General features: G+C 46.9%; 1 protein-coding gene across 2 annotated transcripts; it reads right to left on the reverse strand.

Annotated features, from left to right (window-relative positions):
- Positions 1-1,073: 1,073 nt before the first annotated feature.
- On the reverse strand, positions 1,074-22,269 carry KMT5A (lysine methyltransferase 5A). 2 transcript variants are annotated; one of them, XM_035097558.2, is made up of 8 exons: positions 22,154-22,269; positions 18,391-18,509; positions 16,537-16,693; positions 14,121-14,334; positions 12,280-12,367; positions 8,759-8,818; positions 6,187-6,377; positions 1,074-3,386 (listed from the first exon to the last, which is right to left on the reverse strand). In XM_035097558.2, the coding sequence occupies exons 1-8, from the start codon at positions 22,161-22,163 to the stop codon at positions 3,176-3,178; spliced, it is 1,050 nt and encodes a 349-aa protein (XP_034953449.1). In that variant the 5' UTR covers positions 22,164-22,269; the 3' UTR covers positions 1,074-3,175. The 2 variants fall into 2 exon arrangements, 1 of the variants encoding a protein (XP_034953449.1); XR_004691399.2 differs by having other exon boundaries at positions 3,253-3,386; positions 6,100-6,377.
- Positions 22,270-23,380: the final 1,111 nt, after the last annotated feature.

Here is a 23,380-nt window from a genome sequence, read left to right on the forward strand (position 1 = left end):
GACACAGGATCCAAAACTCTGGTGTAGGCAGCACCAACGTAGTTGGGTCAATTATCTACCTTGACCTGAGGCAGCTCCCTGCTGTTTTCTTTAAACTTTCAACATATGGAGGACCACAACCATTAGAACACAGTAAGAGCCCTGTAGGCCCATCTACTAGTCAAGTGTTTCTTAAACTTGGGTCCTCAACTGTTGTTGGACTACAACTCCCATTATCTCCCAACCACTGGTCCTACTAGCTAGGGATTTTGGGAGTTGTAGTCCAAAAACAGCTGGGGAACTAAGTTTGAGAAACACTGGACCAGGCCATCATCCTGTTCTCAAAGTGGCCTACCAAATGCCTCTGGGAAGCCCGCAAGCAGGACCCAAGAGCAGTAACACTCTCCCTAGTTGTGATTCCCAGCAATGGGCATTCAGGGGCCTATGGCCTCCAAAAGAGGATGTAGATCACAACCATTGTGGTCAACAGCCATCTTAACAGGCGACTGTCACATCTTGTGGCAGTGAATTCTATGAGTTAATTTATGCCATGCATGAAGTAGATGTTTTGGAGGCCCAGGGAACTGGACCCTAGTTTCACAAAGAGCAGGGCAGTAATATTTACGATTATGCATGCTAATCAGGATGAGCTAAGTGAAAAGATCCTGAATCTGGTTCCATGCTGCAGCCACAGGATTTTAAGAGCTTCCCAGTGGCAACCACCCCCACCCCCTGCTTCTCATGCTCTGTTCTACAGCATAGTAGCGATGCCCCCCTGCAGTGTAGCACCCAGTGCGGCCAAATCGGTTGTGCATTCTAAAACTGCCTCTGGTGTTCCCATAAGCCCAAATGCTTGCACATGGCAAAAAAAAAAAAGACATCAGAGACAACACTCAAAAGCAGCTTTCCCATTCTGCTGCCCTCTAGGTGTTGCAGACTTCAACTCCCATCAGGCTCAGCCAGCCAGCTAATGGCCAGGGATGATGGGAGTTGTAGTCCAATGACACCCAGTGAGAACATGGTCAGAGACAGCTGGGAATGGGTGAAGGCAGAACCGCAATGCTGGCTAAAGCAATCAATTCATCATTAATAAATACATCACTTTATTTTATTTTCTTATACAGAGAAATATTATTTTCTTCAAGGTGTCTTTTTTAAGCTTTAAAAAATACATTACCAATCAGGTCCCATCTCCCTTTCCCCACCCCACCCCACTTGCTGCTCAAGCATATAACCAGGATGTCACAGTATTCGTGGACATACACACCCCAGCTGTCTCCCAGAGCCTTAGATGCAGCCAAGGTCCAAGAGCACTTGGTGCCAGCTTGAGGAGCACACCCAAAATCAGGAGTGGGAAACCTGATGTGCCCCAAATGTTGCTGGACTTTCCCTCCCAACAGTGGCAGCAAACATGGCGAGTGATCTGGGGTGATGAGAACTTGATCCCAGCAACATCTGGGGGCCACAGGGTCACCATCCTTGCCCTAAAAGATATACTCCAAGTACCTATTTAATCCCACTAGATCTGATTGGAGGTGTGCCAAGGGTGCCTGTATGAGCATGCACATACATGCATGCGTGTGTGAGTATATACACACACACATACAGATAGAAGAGGAAGTCCAAGTTTGGGGACATGGTTCCCAAAGAGCAGTCAAGAGTAAATAAATAATCTCATGTTTGCACCAGAACTGATTGATGCTTCCCAGCAGCCAGATTGTTGAAAAAGAGCTTTGTCCCAAGAAGCTTTCATATAAAAAAATTCCCCTTAAGCAAAAGTCGGCCATTGATTCTATAAAAAGCATTGAGTTTTCTCCAAGTTATTCTTCTCCCTCTTTTCTCTTAGAGAGAGAGAGAGAGAGAAAGTGCAGTTAATTATTAACATTTTGGCTTCACAGTTCTACGTGGATCAAACGCCCTTTATTTAAAATAAATTTAAAATGATAATCCAGCAACCTCAGGAGTGGAGTTCACAGCTCTTTTAAAAAAGAAAGAAACAGAGGCCGGGTCCCTAAATCTTACGGACCCCTGGGCAGCACTGGAGGACTTGGTGGTAGGAAGCCAAACAAGGACATCTGTGTGGCCATGCCAAGGTCACTGGGGCCTAAAACGCAGGAAAAGCTTTTCCCTTCTCGGACTACTTATCCGTGCTGGGTTTAAGACAGGAGGGGAGACCAGTGGCCCCCTTGGGACATTAGTGGACTACAACTCCCATCTTCCCTGAACATTGGTCATTGCTTGGGTTGGGCTGATGGGAGTTGTCGTCCACCAGTGGACCACAGGCTCCCCATCCCAGGCTTCAGAGAAGGGTGGCAAATCATATAGTCAATGACGGGTGATGACAGACCAACTCACTCCAGTTTACTTCCTTTACCCAGGAAGGTACATCTAGAAGCAGTAGCTGCATAACCAGTGCCAGAAGGGTTGCATGGACAGTTACTGTGGAAAGGAGAAAGCTTTGCTCACCTTTAGCAGAGCATCACACAACCCCTTTGCCCATCTAGTTGCCAACCTAACAGGATTGTATCCAATGCAGCTGTTCTGCTTGTGCAACAAAACTTCTCCTTCCTCTCCTCCCCATTTGCAGCCCCCAGGGTTACTGGGACAAGTACATCTCTGCCTAGATTATACCCACTGATTGCAGGGATCTGATATCTGTTAATAGCACCATCACCCACCTGTGAATTGTGAGAATCCCAGATGAAGTTCAGAAGTGTGCCCCAGATCAGGCATTTACTGAAACAGTGACCATAGAGGAAGGGGAAGGGGGGGTATCTCCCCTGCCCCTGACCTTCACCTGAGATGGTCAACACTACTTTCCTAATATTATCTTTACCCCGCCCTCCCTCCCTCGCACGAGCAAAACTGCGACTTCAAAACGAACAAACCTTAGTAAAAGCTGATTTCTCAGCAGTAAAAATTCAGTCCCAAATATCCCAAGTTAGGAATCACTGATAATTTCTTCTGTTCGTATGCAGGTGGGTAGAGGAGGTGAGGATTAGGCAATCCAGATGAGCATAATGTATTAAAAATCACCAGGAATTCAGGTTCAAGTTTGCTCGGGGTAGGGCTGGAAGACTTCCACCCTGCAGCGGCCATCTCAAATCACCATTATACAGAGCAGACTTAGGAAGGGGGTCTACCGCAAGAGCTGTAAACAAGAGTCCTCTTGGTAAGTCCGTTCCAGGAAGTTGCGCTAATGTTTCAGCCATGGGTGAGCCTCAAGGGACGCTTTGCTCCTGTCTCCGTAATCGTACAAGAGTTCTTCGCCGGCTTTAATGTCACGGGAGGCGACCAGAATGAGGTGGGGGGTGCCGTCAATGTCATGAAGTTTTGTCTGACAGTTGCCGCATTTGCTGTGATTGATCAGCCTTCCGAGACGGTGGGTCTCTTTTGTGGCATCAACACTAGAGCAGAGAAGAGAAGGAACACTAAATCAAGGAAGGCACAATTTCTCTAGTGAAGCCTTGGGTCCCTAGATGTTGTTGGGACTGCAATTCCCATCATCCCTGAGCACTGGCCCCGCTAGCTAGCAATGAGGGGAGTTGTAGCCCAACAACCTCTGGTGGCCCAAGGTTGGGAAGAGCTGCTCTAGGCCAATGGTTCTCAAACTTGTTTCTCTGGGCCACACTTTCAGAATAAAAATTTGTGCATGCCACACTTATTTTTTTTTGTTGATAAGAAATACACTGGAAAAGAAAAAGAAAAATTCCTAGCTGTGCTTGACTTATGACATAGAACACAACTGCTTTATACTGTGATCTTGGGAAATCCAGAAAGTATAGAAGAATGCAGCTACATAAGAACATGAGACATTCCCAAAAAATTATGATAAACAAGCCTCTTAAATATGTACCTTAAGTATGTACACAAACACAATGAGAGGTGTAAGCTTGCTTTTTCCAGGTACAGTGGTACCTCTGGTTGCAAACGGGATCCGTTCCGGAGGCCCGTTCGCAACATGAAAAGGCCACATCCTGAAGTGCCGCGTCTGTGCACGCGCGTGACGCAATTTGGCACTTCTGCGCATGCGTGTGCCGAACCCAAAAATAACCCGTTCTGGGACTTCCGGGTTACGTCCGTAACCTGAAAAGACGCATCCTGAAGCGGACGTAACATGAGGTATGGCTGTAATCTCATCTATATTAGGTCATAATTTGAGTGAAACAGACTCATCTCATCAACACAAAGAAGCCTCTCTCTTTTCTGATCTTCTATATTTGTCAGAGTTGAAAATCCCTGTTCACAACAATATGTCATGGAGAACTCTAGAGTAGCCAATGCTCTTGAAGAAAAGTGTGAATACTGTTCCTGGTTGTGTATCCAAAAGATGCTATGCTATGCTATGCTATGCTATGCTATGCTATGCTATGCTATGCTATGCTATGCTATGCTATGCTATGCTATGCTATGCTATGCTATGCTATGCTATGCTATGCTATACTATTGAGGGACCCAGGTGGCACTGTGGGTTAAACCACAGAGTCTAGGGCTTGCTGATCAGAAGGTTGGCAGTTCGAATCCCTGCAATGGGGTTAGCTCCTGTTGCTTGGTCCCAGCTCCTGCCCACCTAGCAGTTTGAAAGCACATCAAAAGTGCAAGTAGATAAATAGGGACTGCTCTGGCGGGAAGGTAAATGGCGTTTCCGTGTGCTGTTCTGGTTCACCAGAAGCAGCTTTGTCATGCTGGCCACATGACCCGGAAGCTGTCTGCGGACAAATGCCAGCTCCCTCGGCCTATAGAGCGAGATGAGCGCCGCAACCCCAGAGTCGGACACGACTGGACCTGATGGTCAGGGGCCCCTTTACCTTTACACCAGGCACGTCCAACAGGTAGATCGTGATATCACTGGATGTCTGTGGTAGATCACTGGCTCCCGTCAAAGAAGCTCAACAACTTTGACTCCCCTAAAAAAGCTCAACAACTTTGACCTGAACCCCTAAAAAATGGGCTTTCCTCCCTAATAAAAGCTCAACAACCTGAACCCCCCAAAATGGGTTAGATCACTGCCTCTTTTTAACTCTGTGAGTAGATCGCAGTCTCTTGGGAGTTGGCCACCCCTGCTTTACACTATACTATGGTACCTCTGATCAAGAACTTAATTTGTTCCGGAGGTCCATTCTTAACCTGAAACTGTTCTTAACCTGAAGCACCACTTTAGCTAATGGGGCCTCCCGCTGCTGCCGCGTGATTTCTGTTCTCATCCTGAAGCAAAGTTCTGAACCTGAGGTAATATTTTTGGGTTAGCGGAGTTTGTAACCTGAAGCGTTTGTAACCCGAAGTACCACTGTACTATACTGTACTATACTGTACTATACTGTACTATACTGTACTATACTATACTATACTATACTATACTATACTATACTATACTATACTATACTATACTATACTATACTATACAGTGGTACCTCTACTTCCAAATAACTCTAGTTACGAATGTTTCTACTTACGAATGGAGCTCCGTCTGCCATATTGGATGCGGTTTAGATAGGATTTTTTCTACTTACAAATTTTTAGATAGGATTTTTTCTACTTACGAATTATTTCTCCCAATGCATTCCTATGGGATTCGACTTACAAATTTTTTCTACTTACAAATGTGCATTTGGCACGCATTAAATTCATAAGTAGAGGTACCACTGTACTATACTACGATGAAATGTTTAAATTGTCCTTGAATCTTTCCACCACACTTGCCTCACCCTTTGAGAACCAGTGCTCTAGCACACTGGTGGGAAAGTCTGCAGCCTTCTGTATGACATTGGAACACAACACCCATCAGCTCTGGCTGAAGGGAATTAGAGTCCCACAACGTCAGGTGTACCCCATGTCTCCCATCCTGGCTCTGTGTCATGGGAGCCATAGGCAGAAAAAGCTCCCAAACTACTCTAACATGGCCTGATTCTCAGTAAATATTTTGCCAGGATAAGAGGGAAATATGCCCCTTCCATTTTCATTCAGGACCCCCCCCCCCTCCCAAATATCTCCAAGCCAAGGAAAACCCCAAGCATGAAGCTGTCTGAAGCAACATTACCTCACCCTCCCAATTAGGGGTAGGGACTCTGTGGCCTTCCCAATGTTGTTGGACTACAACTCTCATCATCCATGACCACTGACCTACTGGCTGGGGCTGATGGGAGTTGAAGTCCACAGGCTCCCCGGCCCTGATGTAAGATGCATCTTCGCAGAAGGAGTGGAGCTCACCAGTATGTTTTTCTCAAGTACTGGAAGTAGTACATATAGCAGCCAGTGGATGGGTCTTGGGCATACACAGCTTCTCGCTTCTTGGCATCCGTGATCTCAATGAGGTCCCCGTGATATTCGACCACAAACTCCCCTCGTTTAAAATGCTTGGTTGCAATGACCCCTCGCCCTTTACCATCAATGAAGTCAATCTGCAGAGAAGACGACGACATGTTAACCTACCCGCTGTAGCTATGGGCTTGTGGGTCTCCCGTGGGATCTCCCCCGTTCTATCTTTGAGGAGCCGATCCCTGTTAACATATTATTCACCGCTTCTGAGACTTCCCAAATTTCTAAAATAGATTACTGCATAAGACATCAAACACTCCAAAGCTCTGTGGGGAACCGGCTGCCTCCAGTTGTCGCTGGACTACAACTCCCATCATTCCCAACCATTGGCTGTGCTAGCTAAGCCTGATGGGAGCTGGAGTCCAGTGACATCTGAAGGGCACCAAGTTGGCTACCTTGGGGTCAGATTTCTCTTTCTTTTGGAGAAGAGGTCCAGGGACTCTGGCCCTAACAGCACCATATAACACTATGATGCCGTTCTACATAGTCATAGCTTACCCAAAGACTCCTGGGAGCTGTAGTTTGTTAAGGGTGCTGAGAGTTATTAGGAGACACACCCTGTTTGCCCTCACAGAGCTAAAATTTTCATAGTGGTTCAACAGCCAATTTTTCTTCCTAGGGAATTCTGGGAACTGCAATTCTGTGAGGGGAATGGGGGTCTCCTAATGATTCTCAACACAAGGGCTAGCCCACCCATGAGGCAAGGTGGGCTTATGGTCTTGGGCAGCAGGGGCAGCAGTTCCAGCCTCCAAGGAACCCATTGCCCACTGCTGCTGCTGCCACAATGGCAGCAATGGCTGTGGTGCCCTCCTTGGAGGCTGGAACTTCCACCTCCTTGGCAGGACGCATAGCTGCCAAGTCTTCCGTTTTCCCCGGGAAATCCCTGTTTTTCCAGCTGTTCCTAGCTGAAAAAAACGATTCCCCCCCCCCCCGGTTTATTCTGGCGCGGCGTCATTTTGGAACTGGGCGGAGCATGCTCAGAAGAGACTTTTGATGCCGCTCTGCCCCGTTCCAAAATGGCTGCAGTGCAACCTCTGGCGCGGCGGCCATTTTGGAACTGAGCAAAGCAGCATCAAAAGTCACTTCTGAGCATGCTCCGCCCAGTTCCAAAATGGCGGCAGCGCTACTTCCGGTCTGCTATTTCCGGCCCGGTCCCTTATTTCTCTGACAGCAACTTGGCAGGTGTGGCAGGACGCCCCCCCCCATGGCAAACAGGCAAAGAGAAGGTGCTGCCAAGTCTCCTCCCACCTTCCTTCCCAATGTAGATCTTTACCCCCCCCCCCTCATTCCAGATGTAGATCTTCCTCACCCCCTCTTCCCTGGCAGGGTGTCTTGCCATTTTGTGGTTTGCTTCAGGTGCCAAAATGTCTTGGCCCAGCCTTGTTCAACCACCATTCCCTGGATTCTCCGAGGGAAGTTTAAGGGGTGGAACACTGCTTTAAATACGCATTGCTGGCGGGGCCTCTGTATCAGAAGCAGAACTGCACATGGGGAAGGCCCCAGAAGCGGTTCCACAGGCAAGTGCTGTGTGCCAGTGGGTCCTCTGACCCAAGGACATCGCCCTACTGTCCTCAGAAGATTTCGCCACAGAGCCCTTGGCGCAGCCAGAGCTTCCCCTGCCCTGTCAGAGTAAAAGGCTGCCCTTTAACAGAAAGCCGAGTTTGCGGCTGGGACAGAACTGCTGCCTCTGTGTGGGGCTCAGTCCAAGGCTGACTGTTGCTGCAGCAACACCCAATCTCCTCTCTCTTGTCACAGTCGGCCTGAACCCAGCACAGAGCAGTTGCTACCTCACTTGAAGTCAGAGAAGGACAGTATTATGATTATTTGCATTTATTAAATCTATTAGTTGCTTTACTTTGGTAAAGGCAACAAAAAAAACCCTTTAAAATCTTTACATTACAATATTACAATAATCTGTTGTAATACTGTTGTTGTTGTTGTTATTTAGTCGTGTCCGACTCTTCGTGACCCCATGGACCAGAGCACGCCAGGCACTCCTGTCTTCCACTGCCTCCCGCAGTTTGGTCAAACTCATGTTCGTAGCTTTGAGAACACTGTCCAACCAGCTCTGTTGTAATACTACAAACAACTAAAAATAAATACCTCCCACTTGGGGTTGGGGCGAGGTTACATTAAAAATATCCTACCCAGTACCCCTGCTGTATACTAATAGCGAACTCACTCTCCACAAGGGAATCCCAATAGCACCTGGTGAACTGGGATTTGCAACTGTGCCGCTTGGCACTGATGGGAGTTGTCATCCAAACGGGTTGGGGAAGGCAGGAATGGGGAACCTGTAGCTTTTTAGTAGCTGCTGGGCTACAGCCTCATCACTCCTGCTCATTGGTCATGCTAGCTAAGGCTGATGGGAACCATAGTTCACCCGGAGGTTCACTGGCTGCGCCCGCCTGCCCTTAGAGGACAACCACTGCCAGCAGTAGTGCCATGATGCTGTTGCCGTTACCTGCATGCCATCTTCTTTGCCGCTTTCTATTAAGTCATCTATCCGTTTTTTCTCCTCTATCTGAAAAGAGATCAAGAAACATAGCAATGCCACTTGGAAGCACTACCTTTAGAAGAATGAGCCTAGGGCTGTGATCCCATGCACACTTTCTAGGGAGGAAGCGCTGCTGGGCACCACGGGGCTTACTGCTGAGTAGACATGCAAAGTGTGCACAGGATCACTGCCTAAGTGCTATTATTTAGAAAGTTCCTGAAGACTTGCTCCCAAGCAAACATGATGAGGGATACAGCATTTAGGCAAAAGGGTGTGCAACCCTAACACACAACCACACACTTACTAGGAAGTCAAACTAATCACAGCGAGACATGCTTTTACATGCTTTCATGTAAATGCACATAGGATTGCTACTGCACAACAATGAAATAAAACCTCCCTTTTCATATAACCATTCCACAGCCCTTATTTTGTGTAAGTTCAGGAATATAATTACAATACACACTGAAGCAAAAGTCTTGGGCTTAGTTATATGCATGAAGTGGCAAAAAGCTTCTCAAAGCCTCATATCTTGTCTCTGGTGGAGAACCTAGGATGTCCCAAGGTTGCTGGACAACAACTTCCTCCAACTTGGGCCACTGGCCATGCTGCCTGGGGCTAGTGAAAAAGGCTTCATGAATAAATAAACAAACACAATGCAGCTTATGAACAAAACTTAAAATCAAAAGTCTGAGGCCACTAAAATTTGTAATGCTGGATCAGTAATCTTGGGGTTCTGCTCATGTGCTCACTGGGTGAAACTGATGGTACTAAATTTTTTTTCTAATGACTGCACTGGTGAGCACATGAGACAGGGCTTTCCCAGTGGTGGCCCTTAAGTTGTAGACCTCTCTCCCTGTTATCATTTGTATGGCTCTCTCAGGTTCTGGCATTCAAAGGAGGCCTAAAACCATAAAATTTTCTACTATTGCCTTTAAGAGACCGCTGATGATCTAACTCAGCAGCTCCCAAAGTTTCTCTCTGTGTATGTTGCTTTGCTAGGCTTTGCTTGGCCCCCAAAAGTGACTAATAAGCAAGTGGAATTAAAAGAAAAGAAGGGGCTTCCGGTCTAGCGCCAGCGCCGTCCGGTGGGGTTTGCTTCGAGCTCCGAGGCAGCCCGTCTTTGCGAGGGGGGGGGAAGCAGCGGGAGCGACGCTGCACCCCATAGAACCCAGTGTCGAGCGTCACTGGGGCAAATGCTCAGCGGAGCCCCAATTCCGACTCCCTAGCTCGCCGGTATGCCCTAATAAGAGCGCCGGTGCAGGAAAGGTTGTAGTCGTGGGGGCCATCTTGAGCATGATCGTTGCCCTCGCGGAGAGAAGCTCCGAACCGGAGGTGGAGAGCGCTGGATACTTTTTAAAGAAGGACTGAAAAGATTGGGAACTGTGAGTAAAAGGACCTAAAAATTTTTTAATTGACTTTTAATTTGGAACGGGGGTGAGACTTAAAAACGGAAGCCGATCTTCCCCCGCTGATGTAAAGAAGAAGCAGTAAAAGGAGAATTACCCGATGCCAGGGAAAGGAAGCTTGCTGCCTAAGCAATTCCAAGGATTAAAAAAAAAAAAAATTCTCCCCCAGAGGCAGGGCAAAGGGGGAGAACTGTATTAAGGCTGGAAAACCCCTGCAAACAGTGGAATCTAAAGAGACAAGCCCCTCCCCCTCCATTCCGAAAGCGGCAACCCGGACATAACAGCAAGCGGACGGGGAGGACATAAAAGAAATAGTGGAATGGACTTTTAGAGGAATGGACTTAATGCATCCAGTTGGCAGAAATCGGTACAGTCACAATTGGTGACCACTTCCTGTTATTCAAGTTCTGCTCTGTCCTTGAAGAGTTGGTGAAAATGTCAACAATGGACTATGCACCTGGTTTCCAGAGAAAAGTCATGAGACTCTTGTGGGAAATAAAAATCAGCATGGATAAGACTCAACAGCAAATGGAAATAATAAATCAGGATGTACAGAAACAGGATATAAGTGAATCAACAGTAAAAGAGGAGGATAGGACACATGAATCGAACCATAATTCAATCAAAGAAGACGAGGATGGTGCAGATATGCAAGATGAGAAAGATCAAATTGGGATTTGGAATACCCCCCCTTTTGAAGGGGTGGAACAAGAGCTGTTTGAGGAGAAGAAAACGCACAAGGAAAACAATGTGCAAACAAGATGGGAACATTGGGGGGAGGCCAGAGACATTTGGGTTGTAAAATATGTTAAGAAAGGGGAGGGATGAAGGAGGATGGAATATATATTATTTACTAGGATGGATAAAAAGGGATTGAAAACTGGATTGCTGACTTTGGAACTTGTTGGAATGGAAGGGAATAGCCGTGATCGGGGGAGGAGGAGGGAAAATTGAGAATAATCGATAAATTAAAGATTGGGAAGGTAAAAAGGATTTAAAATATAAGGATGCCCTTGGAAGAAAATTGTGGCAAGGGAGGGAACAAAATTGTATGTTTGTTAGAATTAGGATGTAATAGTAATTGGTAGCATCAGAAAGATGGTTTAGGCAAGATGATTTGTAACGGTTGGGTGCTTTCCCCCACTTGTCGGTCGTCCCCGGGCTGGGGGCTCCTGGTGGCAGAGGGGGCTTCTGGGGTGGGGGGGACGGGGAGGGGGGAGGGATCCAATTGGAAAAAGAATCACTTCCTTGCCTCTTTCCGTCCTCTGGGACTCTTCGTGGCAGGAGGGGTTCTGGGGGACGGGAGAGGGAGGAGGTGAGAATTGGGAATAAAAGAGAAATTATTAAAGAATATGGATAGTATAGTAATATAAGATTGGAAAGATTAAAAATAGAATGAGGACTATGATAAGAAAACTGTAAAATATGATTCAAAAATGAAAATCAGATAGAGGGGAGATCGGGGAAGCCCACATAAAAACAATGTTTATGGAAAAATGATTAGTTAATAATATTTTTCTTTTATCTTTTTCTTTTTCTTATTTTTTCTTCTTCTTTTTTTTTCTTTCTTTTTTCTTTTTTCTTTTTTTTTTTTTTGAGTGTGTATTAAGATTGAATAGATGGTTGGATGGATACCCACTTGCGTCCCTCCTGCAAACCTGGAGCCTCTTTGTGGCAGGGGGGGGTTTCCTGGGGTGGGAGGGAGGAGTGGGGAGAAATCCAATCATAAAATGAACCACTGCGAATGCCCGTTTTCCAGGGGATCCTCTTGTGGGAGGAGAGGGCTCTTGGAGGGTGGACAGAAGTAGGTGGAAAATATGTTATGTTTGTTTCTGTATTTTGAGTGTGTGTGTGTGTTTTACTATGCAAAAATCAATAAAATATCATTTAAAAAAAAGAAAAAAAAAAGAAAACCAGAAACAAGGTGAGAGAACTGGGCTGTCAGATGGGGCAGTTATTCCCGTGGTACCAGTACCCTTTGTAAGAGTTTTCACAGTTCCTTGGTGGAGCATCTGTCTCCAAGGGGTGTTTGGGGTTTGGCAAAGTTGTTTTAAGAGGCACTACAAGAGAAGACAGTACCTGTAATTCTTTTTTGCTCTTCCGGGAGCTTCTTCTAACAGGGTAATAATCTGTGACCTTTCGGTTCTGCTGCGTTTTCCCTTGGGCTCTGAGAGAGATGGAGAAAGCCACATGAATGCCGAGGGGTTCCCCCACTCTCCTCTTAAATCAGCCTCGTATCTCCCAGGACGGAAGCATCTCTGTTCTTAGTACGCCCATGAGGTTGCCACATCCCCATTCTGCTTGGGAAAGAGTTCAGTGTCCCCTCAAAGCTCTGCATCCTTTTGGCTTGGAGATGGGGGAGGGGGGGCTGTGGCTTTTCAGAGGTTGCTGGACTCCCAACACCCCTGACCTTTGGCCATGGCAGCTGGGGCTGATGGGAGCTGGGAGTCCAACAACGTCCAGCAAGCCACAGATTCCCAAGCCCTACGTTATAACGTAACACCCAAAATCACCTTGCAATTGAAATCACTGCTTATAGAGTCAGTTTATGTGATCAATTTTTAAATGTCCTACCTCTTTCCTGTGCTATAGCTGTGATTCCTACGTTGCAGGAGGTTGGAATAGATGACCCTCCCAACTCTACAATTCTATGATTCCCCTCTTCCTCTTCTGTGTCCTTTTTATCCTCTCCATCTTCATGTTATAATTGGTTAATCCCACTAGGTGTCAGTATTGCTATGCTTAGGAGTACAGGCAACTCTCCTTTTGCACAGGGGTTACGTTCCAGGTCATCATGTGCTTTGGCAGAGCATGCATAAACCCACCCCACCCCCTTTTCCTGCCACTTCTAAGTTTGTGGTGATGCACGTGAGCACAGTTGCGTGTTCTCTGAATGCATGCAAAACGGGAGTTGCATGTACAGTATCATTGTTTTACAGTCATAGCTCGGGTTACAGACGCTTCAGGTTGCGCGTTTTCAGGTTGGGCACTGCACCGAACCCAGAAGTACCGGAAGGGGTTACCTCTGGTTTTTGGTGCTTGCGCATGCGCAAAAGCACTAAAATCGCACTTTGCACATGCGTAGAAGTGCTGAATCGTGACCCACACGTGCACAGACGTGGCGCTGCGGGTTGCGAACATGCCTCCCACACGGATCACATTTGCAACTTGAGCGTCCACTGCAATGTGTACAGACTGCACTCTAGTGGCACCTATTGGCAATAAGCAGGCATTAAAAGGTAAAGGTAAAGGGACCCCTGACCGTTAGGTCCGGTTGCAGACGACTCTGGGGTTGCAGCGCTCATCTCGCTTTACTGGCCGAGGGAGCCGGCATACAGCTTCCGGGTCATGTGGCCAGCATGACTAAACCGCTTCTGGCGAACCAGAGCAGTGCAGGGAAACACTGTTTACCTTCCCGCCGGAGCAGTACCTATTTATCTACTTGCATTTTGACGTGCTTTCAAACTGCTAGGTTGGCAGGAGCTGGGACCGAGCAACGGGAGCTCACCCCGCCAGGGGGATATGAACCACCGACCTTCTGATCGGCAAGCCCTAGGCTCTGTGGTTTAGACCACAGTGCCACCCGTGTTCCTAAGCAGGCATCAGCCCCATTTAAAAAGTGACAGCTTTATTAAGCCAAGAAAAGCCATTATACCAGGCTACAAGAAAGGAAGAAAAACAGGACTGCAGGGTTTTGCCATCAGCCCTGCTGAGAGACCATTAACATGTGGCCCTCGTCTCTTCAAATTATTTTCCGTTCCAGCTGGATATTACAAGAACTCCAAAACTAAGGAACAGTGCTCACTTTCCCTCACTCCTCCTTCAACCTCTGCTCTTCCTTCTGCGCCATGACTTTCAGATTGTAAGCAGGTGCTGCCTTATCAATTGTATTCCAAAGTCACTCTTGGAGCCGCACTTACTTTCTCTTGGAGCCAGGCTTGGTCTTGATACCTTTCTTCTGGGCTTCCTTTCTGTTTGCTGCATCAGCAGGCTCTGGAGGCAGGGCTTTTGGAGGCTGTGGGGCTTCGGGTTTGAGACTGGAGAAGGAGGCTGGAGATTCACACCCACATTCTTTGCTGTTCTGGTCCTCAGATTTCATAGTGCTGTCGGCTGCATTGCCAATATTTAGTCTGTCTGCAAATGATGGGGGGGGGGGAATGCAAATGAACATGGAAGGAGAGGAGGCTCACATCTGCTTTGCTCCATGTCAAAACAGTGCTCCAGTTTAAACATTATTCTAACCTTGGTTCCTCTACCGCACGTCTCAGAAATCTTCTCTCTTTTTGCCTCAAGGGGTGCATTACCACCCGGGAAACATTCCTCAGGCCACATGCCAGTAATAGAGGAGACCAGAGGCAAAGGTGTGCAGAGCAACGAGCTTGAATGTTACCTCTGTACAGTAGACAAGGGCTGTATCCAGTGCTAGTGGACTGATGGGATTTAACACTGCGCAAGCGAGAAATCCAGCGCAACAATTTTGTGCAAGGAGAAGCCCATTGTGCAAGAGATTGCATAGTCTGTTATGTCACAGATATTGCCAGGATGCTACTTAGGCATTCTCTAGCGCAACAGCATTCCACTGCGGCAACACTTTTCGCCAGTGGAACAAGTCAGCCTGTCAGTGACCTCAATTTAGCACCACACTGGACACAACTAGGGGCAGATTAAGACCTTTAGAGGCCCCAAGGACTGAAATGATTATCGCGCCCTCCCTGGTATGTAATTCAAAATAAAAACAACAAAGAAACCAAATTACACAATATACATTGGGGGGGGAGGAATCAGGAAAATATAACTCAGAATATTATAAAAAAAATTCCTTCAGTAGCACCTTAAAGACCAACTAAGTTTTTATATTGGTATGAGCTTTCGTGTGCATGCACACTTCTTCAGAAGTTATCTGAAGAAGTGTGCATGCACACGAAAGCTCATACCAATATAAAAACTTAGTTGGTCTTTAAGGTGCTACTGAAGGAATTTTTTTGTTTTGCTTCGACTCAGACCAACACGGCTACCTACCTGTAATCAGAATATTATATCAGTAATAAAACATATATTTATTACAACACAGGACAGTGTCCGATTCCTTTGCATTAGTTAAATTAACGTTTGTAGGATGACCCCTGGTTTAGGTGGGAATAAGTAATAAAAAAGAGAAGAGAAAAGGTGGGGGGGGGGCGGGTAGAGTATGAGCATATACTATCCCATGATGCTTCTTCAAACACCATGTTCTTTTAAAAAAAAAAAAATCTCATGCCCCAAGCATGTGCTTAGTCTACCTAATGGGTAATCCAGCACTCGATACAACCCCATGTCTCTCCCTCCACCTTAGGAATGCCCTGGATGCTAGGATACGCAAATCCTCCCTGTAAACACCAAACATGTTGGCTCGGGGTTAGGGAAGTGGCTGCTAGCCTTGCCTTCTCCCCAATGGGCTAGTCTGCTACATGTCATGCATTAGTTTGTTTATTGTCTCGCAGGTATGATGACACAGCTTCACCACTTGCTGAATTCTCTGGACTCTGGTTGCGCACCTGTCTGCTCTCGTTTGCATGTGTCCATACACTTTCCAGCATGTGGGGTGGCCCTGAACACTTTTGGCCACACCCACATCTGACCAGGTGCCCTTCCCCCTCATTCCCCCCCCCCAATTGAGCAATGTGGCCCTTGCAGTGAAAAAGCTTAGCCTCTCTTGGGGTCCGCAAGGTTTATCTTGCCTGGGCCGGATCGGTCCCGCAGAGATCCCTCCATGGGCCGGATCACGCATGCAGACGCAATTTTCAGCGTCTGCGCAGATGTGATTTTCGGCGCCGCGGAAGCAAGTCCCCGCACCGCGCTGGTTTAGCGCAGCGCGCAAGTGGCAGCTCAGTTCGGGGTGGCTTGTGGTCCAGTCAAACGACTTCTGTGGGCTGCTTCCGTCCCATGGGCCTTAGGTTGCTGACGCCTGGTCTACAGAGCTTGAGAGTCAGTGTGATTTTGAAAAGTTGAATGTAAGTGGGCTGGGGGGATGACCTGTGTTCACATCTCTGCTCTCTAGATGGATCTGGGCTCATCCTTGTGTCTCGGCTAACCTACCTCACAGGGCTGTTGTGAGGATACAACATGGGGTGGGGAAGGGGAAAGATGCAGCACCCACAGAGATGATGTAATATCACTGTAAGAAACCTCTCATGGTGCTTGTGAAAAAGCGTTTCCCCTCCGAGTGAAATCTAGGCCACGAATTTAAAAAGAAACTTACATGTGCCTGCAAACACACACACACACACCTTGATTGAAATGGGTTGGGGCCCCATTGCCAACCAAGTTGCTAATAACAACAACTAATGCTATGCTTACCGTCTCCTTTTCTGTAGCTTTCATTCCCCATTTTGCTCTGGCATTTTGCCTCATGATGTGTGGCAGAGTTTTCCTCTTGAAGTGGAGGTCGTACAGAAGGAGGTTTGTTTGGACTCATGTAGGTATAGATTTTGGACTGGCAAGTAAATATGTTCTCCTAAAAATGAAAGGGTTAACTTTTATCGTACGTACGCAGGCGCGCGAGTTTTCTTGGCACATTTTTGTGCTTCTTAAAAATGCAACTCTAAAATTGTGGTGGATAATGCCAGCTTTCTTTTGGGGGTGGGTGGGTAGGCGGAGTGGGGAACTCGCCCTAGTTTCTAGCTCCTGAAGCTGAGGTTTACAACTGTGTGTACAATTCCCAATAAAGTATCAGGATGCAACACTGGAAGAGAGAAACATGACTAGGATTCTTAGTGGCAGAGCACATGCATACCAGTCATAGCACACTGACACGGCAGTAACTGCTACTGGACTCAATGTGAATTTCTTCTACGTCATGAATTGGACTGAGCACATAAGAAAAGCCCTGCTGGGTCAAACCAAAGATCAAATCCTGTTCAGCATCCTGACACTCATAGTGGCTAACCAGGAAGCCTACACCTGGGGAATGAAGGCAACAAGCCTCTCCTGTCACATCCAGGGCTAAACAGCTGCTGACCTGCCCTGGCACCTTTTGGTGAAGTAGCAACACTACTAACAACTATCTAGTAACACTAACAATCTGCAAACTGGAGAAAATATCAGGGGCTCTACCCAGACACAACTAAGTGCACACCATATCCTATTCTACTAGGGAGAATAGAAGGGGGAGCCTCTGTGGACAAAGTGGGCCTATGGGTACCACACTGGTAACTCCTGCATTAGGGAGCACTGCCCACTAAAACAGTGGAGATTTGTTTCCAAGTAAAGATTGCACTTTCAAAATGATACAAGGGGCCAACAGTTCTATCCCAGGAGAAAAGGTCTGATTTTGTACAGCATTTAGCTTTTGAAGCAGTTTAGAAATAATACCAACCTTAGTGATAATGACAGTAGCAGCAAGTAGAGGGGGTGAAGAGAAAGGAAGAAAAATTACTCATTTTAAGACCTAGTGCTATATTTTTTAGTTTGGAGCAAGGAGGCATGGGCTCAAATCCTTGCTCAGCAATGTACTCACATGCTGGCCTTGGATTGCCAACAGCCAATTCCTTTCTGGCCTCATCTATTAAATGGGGATTGATGCAGCCTGCTTGATAAGAGTTGCCATGGGTGAACAGCATACACAAGCTGGAGTATAAAATACTCTTCATTTGGGGGGGGAGGCCCATAAAAGGCTACCATCCAGATCTGTACCCCAACTATTTTTTAAAGTTCCCGGGAAGTCCAGGGGCTCTCACCCCCGACGTCTCCCCACCCCCTACTTTAAAGGCTCTTTTTCAAAATAGGATCGCGATTTGCCATTTCCAACCTTCCGACTTGGTGGAACACCTAAGATGAACAAAAAGGCGAAGGCGGGGAGGATCACAGACCGCGCCCCGCCAGCAGCAGCAGGAGTCCATCTTCCCCCCGATTGAAGCACAGCAAATGCCCTCGAGGGGGCGGATGACCCGGGGGAAAGAACCCGGCGCGTCGTCCCCGGCTGCGCTTCCGAGCCGGGCGCGCCTGGCGGCGCCCAGAGGCCTTTCCCACCCGCTTCCGTGGCGCTGCGCTGCGCCCAGGGCGCGTTGGAGAGGCCAAACAGCCTCGCCATCTACTTTCTGCAAATGAGGGGCAGGAGAGAGAGAGAGAGACAGGGAGTCCCTATTGGGAAAGGGCGGGGGGATGATCCAACGTTGAGGGAGAGAAAGGGAAGCAGCGATCCATCCGGCTTACCCCGTTTATCCTGGTCCGGCTGGGGCCCCGCTTCTCGGCGCTCTCGGCGACCACCTCCGCCCCGCTGTCGGCTCTGCCCTCTCGAGGTCTGGACATCTTCTTCCTCCTCCTCGTCCTGCCTGCGGGTGGAGTGGGGTGGGGTGGCGGGAAGAAGCCGAGCAAACGCGGCGGTCAGAGCGCGGCGCCGCCAGCGGCCTCCAGCTCCAGCGCCGGCTCATGCCCTGAGCCCCGAGAGCGCAAGAGGAGCCGCCGTGGCTGCCCCGCTTCCCACCACCGCCATGTTTAAAGGGCTGGCCAGGCGCCTTCCCGGCCACCAGGTGGAGCCGCTGCAAGAAACTCAGCAGCAAGGGGTCGTCTCCGTCCACCCCCCCCCCGATTCCATCTGCCTCCCACCCTGCCAAAAGCAAGCACCCTTCAGCTGCCAGGCTTCAAGCTCCTGCACAGACCAAATCGCTATTCATCCCAAGTCTCCCGCTCCCGCAAAAAGCCTTTCTCCCTTTGATTTTTCGCCCCTCTCGCACATGCATCCTAAATAAGCACCCCCCCAAACAGCGGCCCTAATATTAATTGAGAATAACCTACCCCATTTCCAGACCCTCAGATAGAGTTTCCAGCCTCTTCAAACACACACACATAACTCTGTATGACGTTCCCAAGTTACCATTCCTTCCTTCCTGGTATTTATTACAGCTTGATCAATAGCATGTCTTTTCCCCGGCACCCCCAAAACAGTCCACCTCATGCTATCACTCAGCTTCCCCCTTCACCCCCTAGAGCTCACACCTTTTTATTAGGACTTCAGATACTTTGGAAGACATTGAAGAGGCACTGACATCAACAAACATGACTTGTTTAATTTCTGCATGCCACGGAAGAACCTACAATTGTATGCATCCCCCAAGATAGCTTTTTTAAAAGCTTCTTTTTTCTTATTCCACAGGGACCCCCAGACCCCTTACAAATTAGAAACCCTCCACCCCACAGAGTTCTGCTGTCATCTGCACTTTATATGTCAAATAAATCTCTGCCCTGCCTCCGTACCTAAACACCCTCCACATACCAGCCTATAGACTGAAATATTGTGGCAGGGAAACAGATAATACATACATGTAATTGCAAAACAACCAAGTCAGGCAGCCTCAGACATTTGACATTTATCTGTGCATGTTCACTGTTAGGTTCAACCAAGGTCAGTGGAGTTTATTCTCCTCCTGTGTGTATACTAGCCATCCCTCAACCTGGTTTTGCACTAAAATTCACATTACTGATGACTGTTGGCCATACGGACTGGGGCTGATGGGAGTTGTAGCCCAAAACGCCTGGAGGGTGCCAAGTTGAAGGATCCTTGGTGTGTAGGATCACAAGTTTATTTATGTGGTGTCTTAGTCATGGAATAGCTCCTTATACCTCTTTAAGCAAAAGCAAATTACTTCCTTGGAGGTGGTTGGGCTGCAAAATCTTGGACCTCACAGACACACGCCCATGGCTGCAACCTTACACATATAACTGCCCCAACTCCACATTCTTTCAGATTTCCCAGCACACAGTACCACGGTTCACATCCTCCTAACATTTATGCAAGGTTCCCCAAATACTACTTAAGAACATAAGAGACTGTTGGATCATGTCAGTGTCCCGTCTAGTGCAGCATCCTGTTCTCACAGTGGCCACCTTCAAGTAGGATCCAAGCACAAGAGCCCTCTCCCCTCCTGCAGTTTCCAGCAACTGGCATTCAGAAGCATTGCAGCAAAGCAGAACCATCATGGTTAGTAGCCACCGATTGTCTTTTCTTCCAATAATTTGTCTCATCGTCATCTTTTAAAGACATGCAAGTTGGTGGCCATAACTATCTCCTGTGCAAACAAGTTCCATAGTTTAACTATGCAGTGTGTAAATAAGTACGGTACTTTATCTGTCCTGAAGCTTCTACAATTCACCTCCACAAGTTTAGTGTTATGAGGGAGAAAAACTTATCTATGCACTTTCTCCATGCCATGCATAATTTTGTATAAACTTCTACTGCGCCACCTCTTAATTTGCCTTTTCTCTAAACTGCAAAGTCCCAGATGCTGCAACCTTTCCTAATACCGGTAGAAGTGTTGCTCCATCTCCTTGATCATTTTCTGAACCTTTTCCAATCCCTCAGCATCCTTTTTGAGGTGATCTCATATTCAGTTATGCATTCCTTACATGCCCCCCATCACCTGAACTTCTAACCTTAAACAATTTCTAGAGGGAGATGCTAATGTTCTTATTTGTGGCTACACACCTGGAAGTATCCAAATCTTGGGGTTCTGCAGCAGGTTTGTCTGTTGATTTTTGGTACATACAGGTTTGGTCACTTACCCTGGCTGGGAAATTGACATGCCAGGTCAAAGCAGCCAGTGGCAAATTGGATCCTTTATCCTCCTGCTTGGCATCCATTCATGTCTTAAACATGATGTGATTATCAAATCAGACAACCACATCAAACTCATGGAAACATTTGGGGAATTTACTGGACTAATGACCTTAATTCACAATGTAGGCATTCTCTATGTATTAGCATTAACCTTAAGCTGCCAGTTACACTTTATTCCATGAGAATTAAGCAACTAGCTGCTGTTGATGTTTATTTTTCTTTCAAATGTTTGTTGTACAGTATGTTGTTGTTGTTGTTAGTCGTTTAGTCGTGTCCGACTCTTCGTGACCCCATGGACCAACCATAGCACGTTGTACAGTAAGTGAAAATGCAAATAAAAAAATTGCCCCCCCCAAAAACCCCACTGTTTCCAGAAGGGTGAATTAACAAAACACTATATTTTATTCTACATACAAATATTAATTGCGGAAGCTTCCACGATTTATCAATTTAGATCCTTTTCCTTTATTTAAAAAAGTGCTTCCAGTATTAAACAGCAGACTTCTTTTTTATTTTTTAAAATTAAAATTATGAAAGCTATGGATGGGAGGATTCCCCTTTAGAAGAGGCATTATCAGAAATGAATGCCTCTCCTAAGATAGGGCCCTTCAGAACTGTCAGGTAGCTATTTACACAAACTTACAGCACAAATCCTAACCATGTTCCAGGTAAGTCCTGCTGAATTCACTGGGGCATACTCCCAGCTAAATGACACTGAGATTGCAGATTTAATCAATTTTAAAAGTCATGCTGCTAGACAACTAGCACTAGATGCAGGTAACAACCACATCCCAACAACCCCCCCCCCCTGACCACTGGTCCTGCTAGCTATGGATTATGCAGGGACGATGTATCTCAATAACAGCTGGGGAACCAAGTTTGAGAAACACTGGTATAATTCAACTACTTTCAGCAACTATCCATTACAGTTACACACTGTAAAAGCTCAGAAGATATCAGAAGGACTGGTAGAATCAGGGTTGAGGGGAAGCCCCACACCTTTTGCAGTTAGATCCCTTCAAAAGTGCCATGATCGTCTAAAACTGGGGACCACCATCAATGGTTCCTGCTTGTAAGGTGCCCCTGCTCCCCACCCCCAGGACAATTTGAATTTTTCCACCCACTTTGACACACAAACCAAAAACCACATCTCCCATACTGCAGCTTAGCTTCAGTTCACTTTTAAAAATTCACTCCACAAAAGGTAGACCCCTACCCACTTCCCATCTTCGCATGCTCTTCCAAGCACTCTTTCCCCCCCCTCCCCATCATCTCTGTCCATTTGGGAGCCCATTCCTCCCATATCAAATTCTTCCCGAAACCCCATCCCATAATAGTCCTCAAACCAAGGGGGAGGAATACCTTTGCTCATGATCTCCAATAGCAAAGCTCACAGCCAGCAGCAAACGTGACAGACGAAAACCAGCAAAGGGGAGCTCCTTTCTCCCCGTTTTTGACAATCCGCAGCAAAGATGCGGGAGGATTTCCCAAGCTCTCAACCGCTTTCAAAAAAATGGATACAGTGGAGTTTTTCCTTGTCGTTCGATTGGTCCGGCTGCCCGCCGCTCACGTTTTCACGGCCTCTGGTTGGCTACGGCTCTCTTTTTGCACTTGAACCTCACAACAGCTTCCCGAGGAGGAGTGTTTAAAATTGGCGTTCGGCTGCCGCTGATTGGCGAGCGAGGGGGAGAGCAGGCGCATGATAGGAGGAGAAGGGTGATAGTAGTCCCTCCTCTCCGCGGGACTAACTCCACGTGTGTGTAACAGTTTCGAGTTATTATGTGTTAGTAGGCGTAAGTACCCAGCTGTTGTTGGACTACAGCTCCCATTATCTCCCAACCACTCGTCCTGCTAGCTAGGGTTGATGGGACTTGTAGTCCAACAACTGCTGGGGACCCAAGTTTGAGAAACACCGGCATAAGGAAACACACGTATTTGATACAAAGTGCCACAGTGTTCAAGTTGAGGCTTTTTATCCAATAAGGGGGTTTAGGGTAGCACCCTAAGGCTGTAAAACAGGTGTGGGATCTGCTAGTTTGCTTGCTCCTTTAATTGTTTGATTGTAAAAAACAACAACCCTCAAATCGGTTCCCAAAAAGATTAAATAATAACACCGAGAAAAAATTACAAACCTACTTTAAAATATGCAAAGGTTATTTTTTAATTTTGTTTTGACAGTGATACAGTATAGGACTTGTCTATAGGACAACAGACTATATACAAGAAAGAATCAATGGAGGTACAGGGAGCTTTCTACCCACATTAATCAGGAGTATGGGTGAGCCCTAAGTGAATGTCTCTTTCACCTGACTCTTGTTGGTGAATCTTGGAGCTGAGTAAAACACAATGCAGACCCCGCTGCCTTCTCCCAATATGCAGTGCATAACTAAAGAACCACAATGAGTTTGACTTCTGAGAAGACATGTAACTATGGCACTGCTGAAGTTGTGAGTATTCTTCACAAGTTAGATTATTCTTTAATAGCTATTATTTATTGTTTAATAGTTGCTTTTTATATAAAAAGTCTCAGTGCCTCAACATAAAATACAAGTTAGAATCATATAATTGTAGAGTTGGAAGGGACCGTGA

Source organism: Zootoca vivipara, chromosome 17 (genome assembly GCF_963506605.1).
Source record: "Zootoca vivipara chromosome 17, rZooViv1.1, whole genome shotgun sequence".
NCBI classification, from domain to species: Eukaryota; Metazoa; Chordata; class Lepidosauria; order Squamata; family Lacertidae; genus Zootoca; species Zootoca vivipara.

Coding starts and splice junctions, on each gene's coding strand:
- KMT5A (XM_035097558.2), bottom strand. Junction 12,368..14,120: donor AAGCCTGGCTCCAAGAGAAA/GTAAGTGCGGCT, acceptor CATCTCTCTCAG/AGCCCAAGGGAAAACGCAGC. Junction 8,819..12,279: donor AGAGCAAAAAAGAATTACAG/GTACTGTCTTCT, acceptor ATCTCTTTTCAG/ATAGAGGAGAAAAAACGGAT.